Source organism: Nuphar pumila, chromosome 14, assembly GCF_984573655.1.
Source record: "Nuphar pumila chromosome 14, dmNupPumi1.hap1.1, whole genome shotgun sequence".
Classification (NCBI taxonomy): domain Eukaryota; kingdom Viridiplantae; phylum Streptophyta; class Magnoliopsida; order Nymphaeales; family Nymphaeaceae; genus Nuphar; species Nuphar pumila.
Genome location: NC_143262.1, coordinates 82,644,987 through 82,663,697, shown reverse-complemented (window position 1 = coordinate 82,663,697; position 18,711 = coordinate 82,644,987). Strand labels below are relative to the sequence as shown.

Below are 18,711 nucleotides of genomic sequence, written 5' to 3'. Positions count from 1 at the left end.
TTGACACCCCTAATCCTATCCTCTACATATGTGTTCGCCGTCGTTCTGCTTTGGGTATTGGCAACGGCTCCAAAACAAAATCTTGGATACATTTTGCAATATATCATATTTTCCCATACTTTTCTTTTGTTTTCCTTATATTTTCTCATGTTTCTCACTTTTTAAAAAAAAAAAAATCTAAGAAATCGGTCCTTGATTAGAACCCAAAATGAGATTTGCGACAATGGAGAAAACTTGATACTGCTTAAATTTATATCACTCAATTTTTTTTGTCTTTGATAGGCAATCTGAGCTTGGGGATAACCCACGGGATTCAAACCGATATTGGGTCCGTTATGATAGTGGGACAGGCCTGGACAAGGATACCATGTCCTGTCTTGTCTGAATGTGCCTTGTCTAAGGTTGGACAAAGACACTTTTTTCAAAGTTGTCCATAGTGTCCTATCCTCCCTTTTTTCTAAGGCGAGGGTGAAACTCCCCCGGACATGAAAAAACATCACGGAGACATGCGGGACATGGTGTCCTGTGTTTGCATGGGAACATCTGCCCCACGCATTGTGCGGACAAAAAACACCACCCATCCATGCAATCAAACACAACGGGGATGTTTTAATCGCAGACAGTGCTGGACAGGACAGCACATCCTGTCCTGCCCTGTCCACATGCCATAATTTTTTCGTTTTCCGCTCGTCCATCCACCGCTGTTCCTGGGGGGACAGTACAGCAGCAGACACTGTTTTTGCGTGTCCGCAGGATGCATCAAAGTAACGTCTGTGCATCCTGCATTTGCGTGGGCACGTGAATGCATGTGGGGCCCGCGTTTGGTGCGTCCCACGAATCAAATACCCCCTACAAACACGAATATTCTTGTGTGCTCACTATTTATGACAAATTTCATGCAATAACTCTCACATTATTGTTCTTAATATTGAATTACAAACATTCTCACTAAGGCATAAGATGTTGAATGTGCATTTTGAAACTCGATATAAAATAACTAATTTATTTACAAAAATATGATGAAGTGCTCATATAAATCCTTTTAGAAAGATGTACCACCACGTTTATAAATTGTAACCAATGGGAGCTCCGCTTGTCTGCTAGGAGCAGCTAGTGCAGGTCACCTTGTGTTGGGACAATGCAGGTTCAAAACCCGATGGTATAGTTGTATAACTGGTAGGGGTCGGCCTAAGGGGGGTGTCAACAGGTCGGGTTTGGTTTGGACTCATGTAGAACCAGACTTGGACCAGATTTTCGTGTATCGTATTGGGTCCAGACTCAGGTCTAATTGGGTCTATTATAAGAGAAACCACCAGTCTCTTATAAAATTTTAAAAACCATACTTGGGTCCATGTATTAATTGGCCTTCAGGTCCAGACCCGGGTCTTAATCTGGTCTTTTTATTTGTCACCATACCCGGTCCCTAGAGTGTTTGGTCCAGGTCGGGTCTGGGTAAACCCAACCCGTTGACACCCCTAGGTCCGCCAAACCCCATCTTGACTATCCCAAAATATATATATATATATATATATATTTTAAATCCCGCTTGCTAGTAGTATGGAGTGCCTGATTCAATTAATAACCATAGGATAACTTCACATGGACGGATGAAAATACGAGTAGCATTTCTAAGGTTCCACAGGCACATGGGAGCTGTTGCTGCTTTATCATGGTTGGGGGCATGTAAAGCTGGTTGGTCATGTCCTTCACCCAGAGTTTTACTTAGGGATGCATAACGAACTGAGAGAGCTTGAACTCGGCTCATCCCGTAAATGAACAGCTTGAAATAAGCTCTGAAGCTCAGCGGAGCAAACGAGCCAAGCTAGAACAGCCTACTGAGCTCGATAAGGCTTGACTCATATTTATATTTTATATAATATAAAATATATATTAATTATAAAAATATCACCCCTCCTATCTTTCTCAACCCTGGTGCTTCTCAAGATTCGTGATCTGTCTCTCTCTCACATTAAGGCTTGGAAAAGGAAGCGGCGGCGGAGCCCTCTCCCACCACGTCTTTAATGGTGGTTTGGGTGGGGCTCCCGCTGGCCTGACCCATCTGACGAAAGCTTGATCTCACCTCGCTCCAACAGCCATCACTGTACCCGCTTTCTCACCAGTCATCGTCACCTCACTGCTCACCGACTGCGGCCGCTCTCTACTGCCTCCCTGTTGAAGCCTGTAAGTCTCTCTCTCTCAGACTTGATCTTCCTCTCTTTCATTACTCTTCCCACTTTCTCACTCAGGTTTATTGCTGAACAAGCAGTGAAGATGAAGAAAAAGAGGGAGAAAAAGCTGGTTGTCAACTGACCCGGGCTCGGCCCAGATAAAGCTCGGCTCAGTTCATTGTGCTCGAGACGAGCTCAGCCTGGGCTCGGTACTAGCTGAACCTGAACACCAGTGATTCAGGCTTGAGCCGAGCCCGAACACCAATTTACTTAGGCGAGCAGGGCTTGTACATGCCAAGCTCGGTTGGTGTGCATCCTTTGTTTTACCTCACAGGCATGCGGGCCCATCAAGTGACCCAGTTTTCGATAAAGATTTACCTTCGTCATAAAATAAAAAAAAGACCAAAGGGGCAACACTTGTCTGATAGGAGTAGCCAGTGCAAGTCACCTTGTGTTGTGTTGAAGGTTGCAAGCCAGGCAACACCTTGTATCGTAGCATAGCTCAAGTCGTATACTGCAAAAGGTTATAAGAAAAAGAAGTGCATACCACATGCAAATACAGCATAACGTAACTTCAGGGTGAAATGTGACCCATAGCAGCAGTAAAATGGCACTATTCCAGACCTGGCTCCGCATGGTTGGTAAGAGCTGGCTGTGAAGGTCTCCCTGTGGTGGGACGTTGCAGGTTCAAAACCCCAGTGGTAGGATTCAATAATAACTGGTGGGGATCGGGCTAACCCCAGCTTGCCTTTAAAAACAAAAAAGAGAAAAGAGAAACGGACAAACACCTAATGGCAGGTTATATAAGCTTTCATATGGCCGTGGAAAATAATAAGTGGAAATCTACCAAAATAATTGGAAAAAGTGAATCAAACATCTCTTGGAGAAGAGATCATAACGCTTGATGTTAAGTACGAAGACTTGGATGATTTGGACTTATGATTGAATTATTCATTGATATGCTTGAGCAGTCAAAATTTTCACAGCTACCAGGTACTTCATTCTCCAAAAAAAAATTATGTCAGTGCCAAATATCCGATACAACAGTTTAGTACGTTATACCATTCAGCACAAGAGGGCTGATCATCAAACTAAACTCTCCATTTGTTTGAATAAAAGAAACAAAACGTAAGCCCCACATATGAAACCACTATCATCCCAACAGTCCAAATAGAGACAAAGTCATGGATGGACACATGAAAATCAGGACTCTTGAGGAGTCTCAAACCTTGTGGGAGTGTCGATACCCATCATGCAACAGAGACCACACAGCAAAATTATAAGTAGGACGATTCCCTGAAACATGAAGAAAGCAAGAGATCATATACATGAAACAAAAGCATGTGGAAGACGCTGAAAGTAGACTGTAGAAAGAAAAAAACTTGAGAAAGTAAATCCAGGAAATAAGATCCTTGTCAAAATGAGGGATTTGGCACACAATGCCTCCATTTTCCTGTTCAGAGTCAATTCAATAGCAGCAAGTGACAATTCTCCACCTGCACTGAATAACTTTCTGTTTGTTTTCCAAGAACTTTGGAAATAATCAGCTTATATCCTATTGACAAGGGATTTGGCGTCTTCCAGTTGATTGTCCTCTTGATAATCCTATTTGTCTGAAATATCAGATCCCTTCAAAACCCTCTTTTCATGTGTAGGCGTAGGCAGATAGATTTTCAGAATAAACATGTCCTAGACTTGGAATCAATTCCCAAAGCACCCTGCATCATCTATATAACTAAATGCAGCACTTCACAGAATGTCCATATAATCTTTCGCTAATCCATAAAACACCCTTGTTTCATGTATGGCTGTAAGAGAATGACATACAAGCCAGCCATGGTGTGTGTGCGAATATACATAAACAAACCTTATTAATCGTATTACCTTTGTAGCAAACTCCTAGTGATATTTTAGTCCACTTGCATAAGTGCCATGGCTGACATATGTCAAGCTCTTATATGCATAACCTTGGCTCATATCCATTGCCTACGAAAGAGTGGCGATTCATTTTTTTTCTACCATCTATTCCCAATCGATTATGGGTGGGCAAGAGGCCTAAAAACCAGATGAAGGCATGCAACCTAGTTAAACCCTGCCTACCAAAGGGCTGGGCCAGGCCAAATCTTAGTTTGGGTCATGCCTATGTTACTTGGACACTGACATGGGTGTCGGTGTTGGACACAGGAAGAAGCGTCAGACACGATGGTCTTAAAAAACTAGATACTTGGACATGGCATATATATATATATATATATATATATATATATATATATATATATATATATATATATATACATGTCGACACGGCCGACACAAGTACGGGTATCAGACACGGCATGGGTACGTGCTGGTCTGGATCAGGTCAGGTCCAACCTTGACCCGACCCAAATAACATTTCTTTTTTCTTTTTGACTTTTGAACTGGGGTCAAAGGGCAGAGAGGAAGAGGAAGAAGAAGAAGAAAACGAAAGAGGTGAAGGAAGAATAAGAAGAAAGAGGAAGAGGTAGAAGAAGAAAAAGTAGAGAGAAACGGTTCTTCTTCCTCAACCTGCTCCTCTTCTTCTTCTCCGCATCTGCTCGAGAGAGAGAGAGAGAGAGAGAGAGAGAGAGAGAGAGAGAGAGAGAGACCTTTTGTTCCCCCCACCCTCCTTTTTATTGAAAAAAAATTCAAATCCCCCCCTTTCTTTTCAAAAATTCATTAAACCCCTTCCATTAAATTTTTTTTTATTCAGGGCCCTTTGTTTTCAAATTTTTAATATATATCTTAATCGAGAGCCACACTTGATCCATACCCAAACTCTCTCTCTCTCTCTCTCTCTCTCTCTCTCTCTCTCTCTCTCTCTCTCTCTCTCTCTCTCTCTCTCTCTCTCTCTCTCTCTCTCTCTCTATATATATATATATATATATATATATATATATATATATATATATATATATATATATATATATATATATATATAGCCGTGTCCCTGTATCATTTTTTGTAATTGTCGTGTCGTACCCATACCCATGTGACTATATATATATATATATATATATATATATATAAGATAAAAGAGAGGTTTAAAGAATTATGCAAACAAAACCATAAAATACAAAATGCACATTCCTTACCCCCATTTATAATTTGATCCTTGATAATTTACAGTTTTATGAACATGTAAGATTGTAAGTACAAAAAGTCAAAAACAAATCATCAAGACTAACGGCGTGATGGATACTTCCCAGGTAAGTATCCTCCACACCCTAGAATAGTCAACCAAAAACTCAATCCAAGCCTGCCCAACCAAAAAGGGTGGCAACAGACAGGCCTGGGCCTATTCTATCTAATCTCATAAAATGGAGGGGCTAACAATCCCATTGATGGACAAAGGGACCAGTCGAAGACGGACCAGGCTAAGCTTCAACAACATAGCCCAAGACAGGGCTATTCCATCTAATCTCATAAAATGGACGGGCTAACAACCTCATTGGTGGACAAAGGGGCCAGTCAAAGATGGGCCTGGCTAAGCTGCAAAAATGTAGCCCAAGAAAGGGCTAGATGAGCAAATGGGCCGCAGTGGGCAGGCCAAGCCAAGCACCAAAATCCCAGCCCAAGCATGGCCTAAATAAGTCTGACCGCCCTGCCCCTACAACTAACAAAAATAAACAAATTTATGAATAACAAACAAAATGTAATGGATTAAAGTTAAATATGAGTTAAACTTGTCAATTTGATATATAAAAAAATGGTTATTACAAGAGTGACGGTTTCCATTTTTTACTCGAGATTTAATCCTGGTCAACATGCACAGATGTAGAGGATTCAGAAAGTCTAAACTCAGAGAGAGAGAGAGAGAGACCAATAAAGAAGTGTTGTGTCAATTGTTATAACCATCCAATATATTATGAAGTAAATTATTTTTATAAGAATTTTTTTTGCTTTTATACAATTACTTCACTGCAGAAAATACATTATGAAGTACAATATCTTCTTTTATTTTCTAAACGACAAGAAACTGCCTAATTATTTTATGATCTTTGTCACTATGTAAATTTTTACTTTAATTAACAGACGGTCTCTTTCTCTCAGATGTACCATATAGAAACATTCTATGCTTCCAATGCTTCTGTGTAACACTTGTCTTGAAATGTGTAAGAACTAGTTCTCTTAGATTTGATGGTTTTTTTTAGTCATCATATGTGTTGATACATGAACATTACCTTTTGCATAATTTAGTCACCAGTCAATTGAAAGATTTTAGTTCATCATATATCTAAATTTAACACAAACATCATCCTGGTAAGGTCTTCTTTCTCTCTTATTATTAAAGCCCCTTTCAAATGGTAATACTTTCTTGTGTGTGCACCTGTGTGTGCTAGAAGCTAGATGACAAAAACTTGGAGGAAAAAAAAATCCAAAAATACCAAGTCTTAAATTATAAAAGACTCCAAAGATGTACTCATACAACTCGGAGGAAAAAAACACTTCCAAATAGATGCACTTTTTGGTTGGGGAAAGATCATTGCATAAGTATGTGTGACCACCAAAAAGACCAATGCACATTAGCGCTATTGAAAAGAGACACTTCATGTCTATCCTAATTTCATGTTCATATAATTAAGTTCAACAAATAATATTTGCTGATATACACATGCATAAATTTCATCATCATCAGGCACATCCCTTGTAAATAAAAATGATGGTAAATCTGTCTTTCTCTTAGTTCTTATTTGCATCACATCAGCTTCCATGGACTATACCAAACCACTCTCATGTTTAACCAGTTTCACGCAAAATTCCTGCCCTATACTTATTGATAATCTATCCCCTTATATATGTTACATTCTTCAATTTTAAGATGGATACAATAGACCTGATAACCCAAAATAGAAGTGTTGACTATGGTGGTGGGTCATAGAGCTACTAGGTCTGTCATAAAACCAACGAGAAAGGCTCAATGGGAATTAGGGAAACAGGATGACCAATGAAAACTTTGAAGGAGGCCTTGAGCAAGGATATGAAAGTTGATGAAGTAACGTGCTTCCAAGAACGGACGGAAAACAATGACTAGTTAATCAAACACTATGTTGTTGGGACATGGCATGCTAATGATGATGGTAATATAAACGCATACATATGTACTTGTATATCTCTCTGTGTGTCTGTCTGCAGAGTGAGAGAAACAACTTTATCCTTTAAATTACATCCAATCTACAATGTGTTTGAATTGCCAACTCTCTAACATTCGGCTGGATTCTATTCAATTGAGTTCCTACAAATGAGTTAACAGGTGGGCACACGACTAAAACTAGGGAACCAACTATGTAAACCTAGTCAGTAGCCTATCAGTTTAGTTAATTAGGTCATCAAAAGCTCCTAGGTTTTTCAAATTAAAATAAAAAGGAAAAGCCTGAAAATTACTATATTGTGATTTTATGTTTACTACCATTACATATAAAAGAAAAAATTACTGTTCCCTATTAGTCACCATCATAAGAGCTTTGCCTAGGGGGTCACACTTTGTGTAAGCACTAGGCCAGCCTTCACTTGGGTAACTACATAGAAAGAATTAGATGTGAAGTATGCAATGATTCGTAACAGAAACTCTTCAATCCCAACTTATCTCACACAAAGAGATACACAACCAACTGCATGCAATAGCAGGCAGCCAACTGATTCACCTGCAAAGTATACAATACAAAACTAACTCCCAGAAGATCTCTGCAGCAGAATCTAGCAATTCTTATTCTTGAATTGACATCTTATGGATTACATAATCCAGTTTTTAATCATCAAAACATTCACAAAGAGTTTCCTTTTTTTTTCAGAATAACCCTCCCTCCCACCAAATAAATTCTCGAGCATGGATGCAGAAAAAGAACCAACTAGGTTTGGATATATGTGCTCTTTACCAAATTAGTGGACAAATGTGCAAGCATCATCAAATTCACAATACATTAAAGAAAGGGATGACTTTTATTATGTTACTTATTGCTGCATGGGTTCACCTACAAGATGATTCATAGAATCATAGAATATTTAGACATAAGAAATATAACTAAATGTTCTTTAAGTCAGTTAAATTTATTGTGGAAATACATGTTTTAACATATTCAAGTAAATTGTTATACATTAATTGACATAATGGCAAAGCAGTTAAATATTGTGGAGGAATTCATAATTAATTTTATTTGTTCCATATACACGCCACTTCAATTAATTGTTTATTTGAAAGTAGACATGTTAATTGGTTCCTACTTGTTGAATTCCTACTGCATTCTTATGGTGCCCACATTCTTAGGTTCAATATTGCATTGATATCAAGAGAACTGGTAATACCTAATTGACCAGAATGAGGTGGAGATTGCTTCAACATAAGTAAGCTGACGTACTATACAATTCAGGTGCACACATTTGCCTTGTCAATGCACTCCTAGAAAAATGTACCACACAACTACTATAGCTCAGGAAGGAGATACTTACAACAAAAACCCCTTCCAGAAGTGATGATTTAATCTGGCATACACCATCACAAGTTTCGTTTGTTGATCTGTTTCCATTGGTATTCTCACCAAGAAACCTTCCCATGGTTTCATGAGCAGCAAACAGGGGCATATAAGGATCTGAAGAATAAAGAACGGTGTACGCAGCACCAGATTGCTCCATAGAAGCAACAAGTTCTGACAAAAGCCCACCTAGAAGCCCATTGAAGATCCAGAGTTATAGAAGCTCTTGGGCATGGAAGAGACAACTTATGAGAAAGAAGAATACCTTCAGAATCACTCTCTTCAGAATAATCATGTACATCATCACAAAACACAATCAAGTCTGTCTGTTCCTTTTGTCTCGTATTCATCCTCATCTTCACATAATCCTGATAGCAATTATCAATCAGATCTAGCCATTAAAATAGCATTGACAGAGAAAAATGTTTCGCTTCAATTACATTGAATGCACTGGGGCCTGCAAGCCTCTTGAAGGCCTTATTCTCTCCAGAACAAGAGTGAAAGAAAATGATATCATTCAATGGTGAGTCATCCCCACAATGTTCAATGAACCTTGAGATTAGAAAACTCTCCAATGGCTGCTTATCCTGGGTAGCAACAACAAATGGGAACGCCAAGGAAAAATTTGATCCTGTAAATGATGCCTGTAAAAGCAAAAAAAAAAGAATAAAGAAATTATTATCTCGACAAGTAGATAAATATAAGATTTTGACACATAAATAGAAGCAGCTACCTTGAGCAAGTCCAGAAGCTTGCGATCTACATGTTTATCTCTCGATATGTCTGAAGATTGCAGCTTAAGGGGGAAAATAAAAATTGTCAGCAACTGTCAAAAAATTTAATATCAATTGCACCATGCAAATCATGAGCTAGCCTTCTCAGTATACACAATCATAATAACAAGATCTGGTTCCAATCCATGCCTATTTTTGGTAAAACAAAATGTAAGAATCCAGAGAAAGAACCTCTTGAACAGTCTACAGCATGAGATATATGCTGCATTCCCACCACATAAAGACAGTCCACAACATTGGCTGACAAAACTAAAGACAAAGTAAATCTTCAGAGTGCACAATCAAAAGAATGGTGCACTTCCCTGAAGGCAGTACGAAAAAAAAGGACTGTCCATGGGCAAGAATACAGATAGGTGAAATGTTTGAGGTCTCAGACTGGACAAAGTCCTCAAGTTTAGCCAGGTTCCAAGGCAAAGCAAGAAGCAATAGGACTCAACTTAACAGGACACCAGCAAGGTCATGGCTTCAGCTGGCCATCACTGGCACCATGAAAGACAGAATTCCGAGGACAGTAAATCTTCAAAGTGCACAATCAAGAGAATGGTGCATGTCCTGAAGACACTCAGATATAGGGGCATGAATACAGCTAGGTGAAATATTTGGACCAAGCCATCAATTTCAGCCAGGTCACAAGGCAAAGCAAGAAGCAATAGGATTCAACTTAACAGAATACCAAGCCAGACCATGGCTTCAGCCAGATCATATGGACCTCCTGAGCACAAAGCATGCAGACCTCCCTAAGCAAGGTGAAGTTGCTGCCAAAAAATCTATATAATCTTTTCTTTGGTTCCTAGGGGAAGGTTAAGGGGCTTCAAATTTAAACAGTGTGTGCAGGAGGACAATAATGAAATGCTGGAAGCCACTGAAGCATACAAGCAAAACATTCAAGACACATAATAGGAAGCAGCCAAGGAACAAGAACTTGGCTGGGAATGGCATACTAATGTGCAGAATTCACAAAATGGTTAAATGATACTTCTGTGAAGAGATACATTCTTCAGAATTTGCTTTCTACTATCATAAGTAAATTCTGCTGGGAATCGTTTCCATTTACTAAGAATTGAGTTTTCACTCAATAGTTTCCCTCTTCCCCAGCATATGGAAAATAAAGAGATCAAAGTGTTTAGAAGACAAAATAATGACATGTGAGCTACATGAAAAAAATTGAACTCGTACAAAATTTAGCAGCAGTTTCCTTGAAACAAACCTCTTTGCCAACAAAAAGTAGTGCAACATCCACAATTTGATCTTGTCTTCCTGCAGAGCACTGCAAAGAAAACAGCCATATATGAAAATATTTTCTATTTCAAGCACTGCTGGATAAAACTAGAAAGAGCAGAGAATACTGCTTATTTCATCAGTTTCCAAGCCCTAAAATATAATAATGATTACCAGAATGTTTGACCATCCACCTTCAGAGAGTACAGATTGTGCTAAATCCTTTGAGGTAAGTGTACGATAGTCTACCACTTCCTTGAGACCACTATATGATCTGCAGAAGCAGCAGAGAAAATATTCAAGATGCAGAGAGAGAGAGGCTAGAGAAACATCAAAAGTATTTTAGGAAATAGGTATTTATACTGGCAGAAGAGAAAAGAAGCCAAAAAGATTTTTCCCTTTGAGACAGAGGTATATAAAATTGTAAAGTTTATTTGTCATTTTCATTTAAAACTCAACCAATTTTAATTTTTTCATGTCATCTTTTTAGGCAAATCGAAAAGTTATCAGCAAGGAGGCACAAAGAGAAATTTGATCCCATCAGTTTGGAACATTTTAATGAATTGAATGCATGGGTTGAAGAAGAAACAAAAACTCTTTTGAATGAAGAGAACATTCAATGGATTAACATGAAAGGAGCACAAGAGGTAGATGATAAAGACCCTACATATCTTGGAGACGATATGGATGTCAAAGAAGGAGAAGAAAAAGAAGATAATGAAATGGTTGTGATTATTAATGTATCATGTATTCATGTTTTATTAAAAAATTTGTTCTTGTGAAATGTTTTTGTTTATGTAATATGAAAGTATGACTCTTGTGGTATATAATAGACACATAAATGCTTTATAATGTGATTTTATGTATGTGGTTTGTGCAATTCATCATTATTTCATGTTATATAACTTATATGATTTTTTTAGAATTTTTACTGATTTTTTTTACTTTTCTTGGTTTTTTGGGATTTTTTGAAGTTTTTATTAAAAATTTACGATACGTTTACAATACGATACGATACGGTGTTACTATTGGGTCAGCCGATACGGGTAACGATATGATACTTACAACCTTTATGTAGACTAAATAATCAAAAAAATTTACATATTGTTTTTATCTTCTTTTCAATGAAATTTACCCCCTCTAATCCCCTGTGAACTTTGCATCATTCATGTGGACATTTGCAGGTCAACTTGTGGTCAAGTGTCCAATGTTAACTATATATTTGTTGATTATTAATTGTTAAATAACCATATAACTTGACATATTTTAAACTTTTTTGTTCACTCTATAAATTTATATCTAGAGGACTTTGTAAAATGTAGCATAGTTGTGCAATTTTTATGCATGCCTAACATAAATTGAATATTTCGTTGCTAATTGATTTTATCTCTCAGAAGAGAACAACGTGTGAACTGTTACATTTCATTATAACCAATGAAGATACAAATCAAGACAAACAGAAAAATCTCCATCCCACAATTATGAAAAGAAAAAGCACTTCATTGATTTAAATCCAGCGAATTTTCTCCCAATGGTCCATCTTGTTCTTTCACTTTTTCTATTCAATGAATATTGACACACTCTTTTGGATCCCAGAACCTTCTAGACTGAACACAAAGATATATGAAAAAGGTACAGTGGTTGGAAACCATGTAGGTTCCAACATCTATATGGAAAAATGAAATCTATGTCCAAGAACTTACATATTAATGGTACATTCTTTCCATATCCTGCTACCAGCATGTTTAATTTGCTTCTTCCATAATAAAAACAGAAAAAACATAGCAGGTGGAAACTGCTGAGTTTCCATGCTTAACAGATAAGCAGTATAATCTGTTTTGCATGACTGAGACAGCAGCACGATGAAGAAATTACTAATTAGCAGAAAGTAAATCAAATGGTTTAAAGGTGAAGCATCACCTAACCTTAGAATACTTGGCGATCAGAAAGTCAAGAACACATTCTATTCTATGCTCCTTTGTTCTATCAATAATTTAAGAACACCGTTGAGAAGTTCCCATGAGAAAAGCTTTACATAGAATGAATGTAGTAGCATAAAACAAGAGTGCAAACAATTCTAACTCCTTTATGACCTATTGGGCCTGGAAGAATTTGAAATCCAACAGCCCTCTGATACCAACAGTGAAAGCAGCATTACTACATGAAATGAATGTGGCGGCGTAAAACAAGAGTGAAAACAATTCTAAGTCCTTTATGACCTATTGGGCCTGGAAGAAATTGAAATCCAACAGCCCACTGATACCGACAGTGAAAGCAGCATTACTTCATGACGCCAATTATGTAACTTGTCCATAAGATGGGTTTTGAAAGCTGTCGTTGGTTTAATAATTGTTAGAAGTGCACCATATACCAAAAAAAAAAAAATAATGTGATTAATCAATGCAGAAAGCAAGCAATCAATTTCATAGAGATACAAGCGGACAATGAGAAAACTGTTGATTACAGCATCCAATATTGGGAGATCAGATTCACATTATAATTCTATTTCCATCATCCCAACCTGCAAAACCATTCTATGCATAGGATAATCTGTCTCAAAGATCATCATGCCATCCGAATGACCCAAATTGCAGTTTGCCAAAAAATTATTAACGCTTAGCGTACAATCAAATCATAAATTATGTATTATCAGTGAGGAGCATGAAAGTTTCAAGTTGCAACAGCTCAATTGGTTATCGTCTTTCAACTTAGGACTGCTTCAGCTCATAGGGAAAACATGCCCAAATCATTATCTTTTTCATCTAGAATGAAATCCTTCAAATTTCCAGTTCTGACTGAATCCTAATATGCAATCATGAACAAAAAGGCAACAAACTAATGAAATTGCTAAAAATCAACAGCAACCCAAATAAGAGAAGGAAAGAAGAAACCTACCCATCACGATACCGAGTCCAGAGAAAAGAAGGAACAGTCTTCGGCAGCGACGACACGGGCAAAACTTGCGCAGCAGCAAAAGCAAACAACAAGACAACAATTAGGACTCTCCCCATCTCCTCTTTTCCACAAGATGTCGTGTTTAATCTTTATCTCTTCTTCCAAATTCGGTAAAACTGCAACACCTCGAACAGACGATAACAAATTCCGAATCAATTAAATCCCACTAAAACCCAACCAAAAAGGGAAAAAAAGCAACATACGATTTCGAGCTCAAGGGTCAAAGAAACACATTTTCCTTTTCTCTCGCTGTAATTGAATGAGCGATCGGTAAAATTAAGGTGGGCAGGCATACGCTTAACAGATGATAAAAGGGTCGGAACAAAATAGAAAGTATAACACCAATGAAATTTAGCACAAGAAAAAAGGAACACCGCACGAAATCGCGAAGAAGGAAACCCTAGATCAAATACGACCGAAATTGACGAAATCGATACGATGATAAAGATGCCACGAATGTGAAAATCAGTAAATAAACAGATCCAAATGGAAACAAACAGAAGAATCAGGGTTTCAGAGGGACTGTTGAGATCAGGGAGGAGGAGAAAAGGGAACCAGGTGGTTGGTGGTCTCTCAAAGAAGAACTCCCCAAGTTACAAAAAATCGTTTCTAAGAAATTTGCAATCGTGAATCATAACAGCCGAAGCAGAGGTGCATCAGGATATATATATATATATATATATATATATATATATATATAGAGAGAGAGAGAGAGAGAGAGAGAGAGAGAGAGAGAGACTCACCTCCCCAGCAAAAGGAAGCGACGCCAAGAAGCGGATCGAATGGAACGAGAGATCGAAGAGGGGATGGACGGATGGATCGACCTCTCTCTCTCTCTCTGGTCTCCACGGATGGCCTGAAGGAATAGAGAAGCGGTGGGCTTTGTCCGTCCTCAAGGCCGAGGATTGCAGTCTGCAGGGGAAAATTTTCATTCAGAACCCTATGGATATCCTATATCTTAGATACCGACTTATTTTTCTGGAAAACCCAAATAAGGACTACACTTTTCAGAAAAACTGTCAAATGATGAGCTAGAGCTAACGTCAGGTGCAACCAGGTCGGATTCGGGCAGGATCCTGATAGATCCGAATCCGAATCAAAACCGATGAGGTAAGGTTGAATCTAGGTTAGAACTACAAGTGATAGTACTGAATTTCAAAAAAAGAAAAGAAAAACAAGCTATTTACATGTAAAAAAAATGCAATATCAATTTTAGTTCTAACTTAAATCACTGATCTGAATCCTAACCAAATCTGAAACTAATTCCATTGAATAGATCCAAATCCCATTTGAATGCACATTCAAATTTTACTTAAAAGATCCAAATATGAAAATATTATGTTGAACTTGGATCGAATATCTAACCATATCTCTGAACCATTTGCAGCCCTATCTAGGGATGGCAGTGGGTTGGGGGACAAGGTCTCCACGCCCGCCCCACCTCAAGATTAGAACCTTCATCCCTACCTCCATCCCCGGCGGGGATGGATTTTAATGTCCACCCCCACCTTCATCCCCGTTTCATGTCCTCCATCCCCGGTTCAAACGGGGATGAGGAGGGGAAAAGTGGCAGGGACGGGGCGGGGTGGGGATCGTGGCAGGGACGAGGCGAGACAGGGAAAAGGGTATGCACATCCCCACCTCCATCCCTGTTTCATACCCTTCATCCCCGGTCCAAACGGGGCAAGGGAGCTTTTGCCTTTTTTCCCAATAATCCAATTTGTATTTAAAATACCAAATTTACCCTCATCTTTTAAAAAAATAATTTCTTAATGCTCAATAAATGAATATTTAAGTTTGGTTTGCTCGACCACATGTGACAGACAATTTCTCACCACTCATTTTCTTATGTTGGTTTAGCTGATTCATAATGAGTTTCATTCTCTCATTTGCATTGCACGATTCCAAATCTCACTAGACTCAACCAAATTAACTAAGCTCTCATTTTAACTTAGGAAAAAATAACATTATTGCTCTTCATAAACATGATGGACACCATAAGGTAAACGAGCCGAGCCGACCAAAGCAAGCATAGCCTGTTCAAGCTCATCTCGCTTACCAGTCGACCAAGCTTGGGCTTCGTACTTGGGTCTAGGCGAGCCAAGCTCGAGCCGAGCTGGCTCATGTTAAAAAACCAACTGTATCAATCGTCAGGATTGGAACATGGGACCTCCTTAACTGTATCAATCGTCACGGGCCTATTTCCTTCAATGGGCCAGCGCGGCGCGACGGTCCTTCCTTACCGCCGCAAGCCTACTCGTTAGCTCGCTTGCCGGTCGCGGAAGCTTGTAATCAGAGTGCAAGAGAGCAAGAGAGAATGGAGGGAGAGAAATTGCAATCACAAGAAGCAATCACAACGAGGGTGAACAAAAGAAAGCTCAACGCATTTAATTCATTCACAATTTTGCCCGCAGGCTATTACAGTTCAAGTATACGGGCTGCCCCTTCGGGGTATTGATTCACCTGAACCGGGCAACTTACATCAGACTCAACAAAAGCAAAACAGACTCTAAGCGCAACTGTACACTGTAAGTCGCAAGGGAACATGCTCCCCCCTTCAAATCATGCGCCGTCCTCTGCGCCATCTGTTTCGTGGTAAGCCCTGACTTCAGCCGGGTAGCGGCTATTCATTCGAAATGCAGGCTCCCACGTTGGTTCCGTTGTTTCCTCCCACTGCACCAAGTATTTCTTTGCTTGCCCCAAGTAGTTGACCTTTTGGCGAAGGATCTGACTGAGGTGCTTATCGGCCCGTTGTGCTGCCGGGGCCCTCTGCATGATGTGAGCGCGTTGCGGCACATTGCGTTCCGGGTCTCCATCATCTGGATAGAACTGCTTGAGGTTGCACACGTGGAACACCGGGTGCACCTTGAAGTCTGGGGGAAACTCCAGCTTGTATGCCAGCTTGCCCACCTTCTTTGTGATGGTGAAGGGTCCCTCATACTTTCTGAGTAGTCCGCGGTGCCGCTCACGGAAGATGCCTGTGCGACCAGGATATAACTTCACCAACACTTGGTCCCCAACTTGGAACCCTGCGGGCCGACGGTGTTTGTCCGCCCACTTCTTCATTCTCTTTGTCACTTTGTGTAAGAATGTCTTCGCTAACTCATTTTGCTCGTGCCAGTCGCAAACAAACTGATAGGCGAATGATGGCCTTCCCTTTTCCTGTGTGGCAAGAGTGTGCGGGGTCAGTGGCTGCTGCCCCGTGGCTATCTCGAACGGACTGTGGCCTGAAGACTCACTCTTCTGCAGATTATAACAAAACTGTGCCACATCAAGGAGCTTCACCCAATTTTTCTGATTGGCACTAACAAAGTGCCTAAGGTACTGCTCCAGGATCCCGTTGATACGCTCTGTCTGTCCATCTGTCTGCGGATGAAAGCTAGTTGAAAACAGCAACTCAGAGCCAAGTAGCCAAAATACTTCACGCCAGAACTTGCTCGTGAAGCGAGCATCACGATCACTCACAATGCTCTTTGGTATGCCCCAGTGCTTCACCACATGCTTTACAAACAACTCCGCAGTCTTCTCTGCAGGGCACTCCTTAGAAGCTGGGATGAAGGTGGCATACTTTGAGAAACGATCCACCACAACCAGAATAGAACTGAGGCCCTCTACCTTTGGCAGACTAACAATAAAGTCCATGGAGATGCTATCCCAAGGACGTTCTGGAATTTGTAGAGGCTCAAGGAGACCGACAACCTTCTGATTTGTCCCCTTATCCTGCTGGCAGATGAGGCATGTCCGCACATACCCCTCAACGTCGTCTCTCATCTGCGGCCAATAGTAGCCGCCCTCAAGGAGTGCTAAGGTCCGCTCCTGACCAGGATGGCCGGCTCATAGTGTATCATGGCACTCCTTGAGTAGCTCTCGGCGAAGGCTTCCCCACCGTGGTACAAAAATGCGTCCCCCTTTTGTTATGAGGAGGCCATCTTGTAGCCAAAATCGTCGAGTCTTCCCTGCCTGCGCCAGAGAAACAAGGTGTTGTGTTGTCGGATCCTGCTGCGTACCCTCGCGGATGCGGCTCAGCAGTGCACCCTCCAAATGCACTTCAGAAGACTCCGCACGCGCAGCTGCCAGTTCAGCCCTACGGCTCAGGGCATCCGCCACAACATTGGTCTTTCCAACCTTGTACTCCAAGGCAAAGTCGAACTCAGCCAAAAACATTTGCCATCGAGCTTGTTTAGGCGTCAACTTCTTTTGTGTCTGAAAATAGCTCGTGGCCACATTGTCCGTCTTGACGACGAACTCAGCACCCAAAAGGTAGTGCCGCCAGGTCCTGAGGCAATACACAATGGCGGTCATCTCACGTTCGTGCATTGTGTAATGCCTCTCTGCATCCTTCAGCTTGCGACTCTCATATGCGATCGGATGACCATCTTGCATAATAACTCCGCCAATGGCAAAGTCTGAGGCATCAATGTGGACTTCGAAGGGTCTCGAATGATCAGGCAGTCGCAACACCGCCTCCCTCATTAAGGCTTTCTTCAAGCCATCAAAGGCATCTTGGCACGCTCCTGTCCAGAGCCATACCCGATTCTTCTTTAACAAATCCGTGAGGGGCGCAGTAATGAGGGAATAACCTTCGATGAAACACCGATAATAGTTTGCCAAACCAAGGAATGACCGCAATTCTGGCACTTTGCTTGGCAGAACCCATTCCTGGATGGCCCTTATCTTCTGCCCATCCATACGCAGCACACCATGCCCCACAACGTGGCCAAGGAAGCTGATCTCCTCCTGCCTGAAGAGACACTTCTCTCGTTTGACACAGAGGTCATTATCCTTCAGCACCTGAAACACTGTTCGCAAGTACCCGACATGTTCCTCCATGTTGCTGCTGTAGATCACGATATCATCCAGGTAGACTACCACAAACTTGTCTAAGTAAGGATAGAAGATCTGGTTTATCAAAGTCGTGAAAGTGGCTGGAGCATTTGTCAACCCGAATGGCATTACTAGAAATTCGTAAGCACCATAGCGAGTGACGCAAGTTGTTTTCGGCTCATCACCTTCGGCAATCCTCACCTGCCAGTAACCCGATCGCAGATCTAGCTTGGAAAAGATACGGGCACTGCCTAGCTGATCGAA

General features: G+C 40.4%; 1 protein-coding gene across 1 annotated transcript; it reads right to left on the bottom strand.

Annotated features, from left to right (window-relative positions):
• Positions 1-3,169: 3,169 nt before the first annotated feature.
• LOC149817136 (uncharacterized) lies at positions 3,170-14,498 on the bottom strand. Its single transcript, XM_089987123.1, has 9 exons — positions 14,367-14,498; positions 13,564-13,739; positions 10,843-10,942; positions 10,658-10,717; positions 9,390-9,452; positions 9,097-9,300; positions 8,922-9,024; positions 8,634-8,845; positions 3,170-3,464 (listed from the first exon to the last, which is right to left on the bottom strand). Exons 2-9 carry the CDS (start codon positions 13,677-13,679, stop codon positions 3,372-3,374), a joined length of 951 nt encoding a protein of 316 aa, XP_089843249.1. The 5' UTR covers positions 13,680-13,739; positions 14,367-14,498; the 3' UTR covers positions 3,170-3,371.
• Positions 14,499-18,711: the final 4,213 nt, after the last annotated feature.

Bases quoted from the DNA above. Each gene is read 5' to 3' on its own strand.
- LOC149817136 (XM_089987123.1), bottom strand. From the start codon at position 13,679: ATGGGGAGAGTCCTAATTGTTGTCTTGTTGTTTGCTTTTGCTGCTGCG. The intron at 9,453-10,657 runs GTTTGTTTCAAG...TTCCCCCTTAAG, and splicing joins TACTTTTTGTTGGCAAAGAG to CTGCAATCTTCAGACATATC. The intron at 9,025-9,096 runs GTAATTGAAGCG...AATTGCTATCAG, and splicing joins CAGGCCCCAGTGCATTCAAT to GATTATGTGAAGATGAGGAT.